General features: G+C 40.5%; 1 protein-coding gene across 5 annotated transcripts in view; it reads right to left on the reverse strand.

Annotated features, from left to right (window-relative positions):
- Positions 1–2,652, reverse strand: part of LOC101855266 (acyl-coenzyme A amino acid N-acyltransferase 2) — a 27,193-nt gene extending 24,541 nt beyond the window's left edge. Inside the window, exons 1-2 of one of the 5 annotated variants that reach the window (XM_005100810.3) lie at positions 2,594–2,652; positions 1,848–1,981 (exon numbers count right to left, since the gene is read on the reverse strand). In XM_005100810.3, the coding sequence (XP_005100867.1) occupies positions 1,848–1,919 (72 nt within the window). In that variant the 5' untranslated portion in view covers positions 1,920–1,981; positions 2,594–2,652. The other 4 variants (XM_013083906.2, XM_005100808.3, XM_005100809.3 and 1 more) reach the window with 4 other exon arrangements.
- Between the last annotated feature and the right edge of the window lie 1,244 nt (positions 2,653–3,896).

Here is a 3,896-nt window from a genome sequence, read left to right on the forward strand (position 1 = left end):
TCACCACCACCACCAAACCATTATTAGTTATTAGACAAACTACGTTAACCAAACCATTTTGAAAACAGTCAATGACAATCCCGAACCCGTATAAACGCAGAGGGAAAACGTTTAGTATTATTGTAGAGACTATCAAAAGGAAGGAGCTGTTGTTAGACTGGTCCAGAGGAAGACCGTTAAAAGACCAGAAACACTGAAGTAGACCATCAAGGGGACTGGCACCTCATTAATTCTATCAGGAAACATGGGAGGGGAGGGTATGCCAGGCATGGTTAGACAGGTACCATGTAAATATATGCGGCACCATGGTGAAATCAGGCACTCGATGTCAAAATAAAGAAATCAAGACAAATCATCGAATGCAAGACAAATTAACAATAAACTTGAACCCTATCCATACGCCGTGTTTCACTATTGTATCCATACGACGTGAGGAACTCTGTTCCACCACTTTCCATAGACGAAATTTACTCGTTAATCCGATCAATACGCGCTTAGCATAGCAGTCTGTCAAAATGATTTTTGGAGAATACTGAAAGTTTCAAAGAGATCTTCGTACTAGAAGTATTCTAAAATGTGAAGATAACAATCCCAGGGGTACAAAATGACCCCAGGGAGAACAGATAGGGTTAAGATGACCTATAACTCCACATGCCCCAAAATTGACAAGCATCTGATGGTACCACATCGTGACACATATCAACTTACATTGCCATGCATCTCTAAAATGCTAAAATGTAGTAGTAATGGGATACCAGTGAACTCGTCACACGATGAAGTCATCACATACCTCCAGTGATCTCGTCACAGTTATCTCGACACATAGGTTGGGGCAACTTCGGCCACGGGGCAACTTCGGCCACGGGGCAAATTCAATGTCGCCTCAACCTAGATTTGGCTTTGCGTATCATTTGACCCATGTGTCGTTGCACATTTGATTCTATCTAAAAATGAAATCTGTGCTTCCTAGGCTTCCACTTGTTTCTATTTTTAGTCAAAAAGCTCCAGAAAACTCTGTCTCTGCATACTTTCACTCTTAAAGCTGGTACAAATTCGACAGGGTGAAAAGGGGCAACTTCGACAGAGGGTAAAAAGGGGCAACTTCGACAGAGGGTAAAAAGGGGCAACTTCGACAGAGGGTAAAAAGGGGCAACTTCGACAGAGGGTAAAAAGGGGCAACTTCGACAGAGGGTAAAAAGGGGCAACTTCGACAGAGGGTAAAAAGGGGCAACTTCGACAGAGGGTGAAGTCAAAGTTTAGGCGTTCTTTCAGATTAAATAATTGTAAGGGGAAAAAAGCTCAGAAAAGAAGGAAGACAGACAACGGTAAATTTATAGAAAAGGCCCAAACCTATTTTTACGCCAGCTTTTTTTTACTCGACTTCCGTTTTTGTTTCCGACTGTGTACATAAATCTATAAATTTGCAAGGCATTAGGTCGGGACCACTTCTCCCGAAGAGTGCTGGCTGTTCACTGTTATTTGGATACTTTTTTCCGGTGAACTCACCACGCGTTTTTCAGCTGTGACGACTTCACCGTGTGACGAGTTCACTGGTTCCCGTAGTAATGTAGCCCATGTATCAAGGCCTCCATAGAATCTTGACATCTAGATCTAGGCTTGATTGAACAAGGACTCAACAAAGGCTTGACAAAGGTCAAAAGCTTTGACAACAACTACTAGAACTGACTGATAGATCTAATGGTTTCAATAAAATAAAGGAATACGTAGAAAATGGCCCTCTGTGGTCTTAGTTTCGTATATTTTCTGCAGGGTAACAACGTCAAAGACAGAATCACATAATATAAAGTAAAGTTTGAATTTTAAAACTACTCATTATCAATAATTACCTTTACAATTTGACTTTTGGTTGCAAGTAATCTGCAGACCGCTGTTGTCAGTTCAGACACACGCACAGCCATCACTCACACTGTCACCACCTGACAGTCACTACAACAGTCCACAGAACAACTACAATTTAGGCCTGTAACAAAAACAAAACAACGCGCATCATAGCCACAGTACATAGATCTATTCTAGATCTAGATCTAGATCTAGAAAAAGAATGTTCTGATCTCTATCACTCTAAACACTACATATAGATCTAGGCCTAGATTTAGATCTAAATCTAGATCTAGATTCTAGATCTAGAATCTACACATCTAGATATAGAGATCTATATATATATATATATATACATCTAGGCCCTACTAGATATATATCTAGATAGATCTAGATCTAGATCTAGATCTAGATCTAACACACGTCCGACTGCAATGATATAATGATATAAAAACAATCCAAGATGTGTTATTGAATTGACTATTGAAACATTTCTAGATCTAGATTTAGATCTATATCTAGATCTATTATTTTTCTAAATCACAGAAAGGTGATTGCCTAAAATGTGGTCAGCCCAGTTGAGTTGAGCTCAGTGACTGACTGATAGTGATAGCCCAGCCAAGACCGACAACTAACTAGATCTAGACCTCTAGATTCTAGATCTAGATTAGATCTAACAACGTTGCTCGGTCTGTGGTCTGTATCTAGATCTAGATTCTAGATCTAGACGTCTAGATCTAGACTCTAAGCCTACTTCTACTTCTAGATTAGATCTTGACTCTTGACTAGATCTACTGGACTGGACTAGACTCAAGCATCGAAAAAGAAAACTAAAATTGTGAGTTACGTTATAGTAGTTCCAGCGCTCTTCTTTTTTTTAAAAAATAACCCAACGTCATCGTCGTCATCGTTTCTGTCTGGCTCCCTGTCCGATCATTATTTAGCACCCAAAGGAACACACAGCCAGCAGTTCTAATGAATGCAAGCACCAAAATCAAAAGGAAAAAAAGGAGGGGAAAAAGTCCATCTTGGAAACTGACATCGCAGGCCTAGTGTAAAAAAGAAGAGTTAACGGTTCGCTGTAACCTTCGCCCCTCGATATAATTAATAATGATATCAATATATAACATGGTATATATTATATGATAATTTCAGTCTTTCAAAAGTAAACACCAACCTTTGGACCGAGCGAGCATTTCATGACAAATCAGTATTTTGTTTTATCTTTTCACCTTTGCTTGTGACTGTGACTACTGTGAGATTACAACTAAAATTTACCATTGCAAAAAGGGAGTGTATACAGACCAAGGAGATTAAAAGTAATGGAGGATGCTCTGTACTCTGTGGGCGGCACCGCACGCCTGATAGGAGCCCCAGAGAGTATTTAAAATTTTATATTTTTGTGTCTCTGGGAGCCCTCTCTTGCGGCGGAACTGTGGTCTACCTGCGCTGCGCTTACGCACTGAAATCTAGATAAGAAAGAAGGTTTTATTCCGAGGCCCTTGAGATTAGGCAAGTCAATTAGTAAAAATGCCTTGCACCTGTGTTGTATTTAAGTGTAAGAACCGATATGATGCTGTAGTGGACCGAAGTTTTCACAGTTAAGTTGTTTTCCTTTCAAAAAAATTGAATAAAAGTGTTTTTATGCCCTCAGCAACACAATTTAGATCATTAACATTCATAAGAGGCTGGCTCCGGCGCTACCTGCCAAGGCCAACCCAGGCTGAAAGGGATACAACACCCCAGCAGAAAGACCGAGATACTCAATTTTTTAAAAGTATTCTTATACTTTACTTTACTTTACTTTTTTCTTCCGCTTGTACCCTGGGGTGTCGCGGGGAGACACAGGTGTCTGTCTGCAGCAAGTCGTGTGGCCTGTAGGAGGGACATCCCATGATCTTTAAGGGTGTCTGCCACAGATTCACTCCATCGTCGCCTTGGTCTTCCTCTGGCTCTCCATCCAGAATAGTTAATGTTGTATATGCTCTCAGAGCTGGATGGTTTGAGGGCATCCGCGTGAGGTGTCCGAACCACTTGACCTTTTGTTTTTCAATTTG

The sequence above is a fragment of the Aplysia californica genome, unplaced genomic scaffold (genome assembly GCF_000002075.1).
Source record: "Aplysia californica isolate F4 #8 unplaced genomic scaffold, AplCal3.0 scaffold00261, whole genome shotgun sequence".
Lineage (NCBI taxonomy): Eukaryota > Metazoa > Mollusca > Gastropoda > Aplysiida > Aplysiidae > Aplysia > Aplysia californica.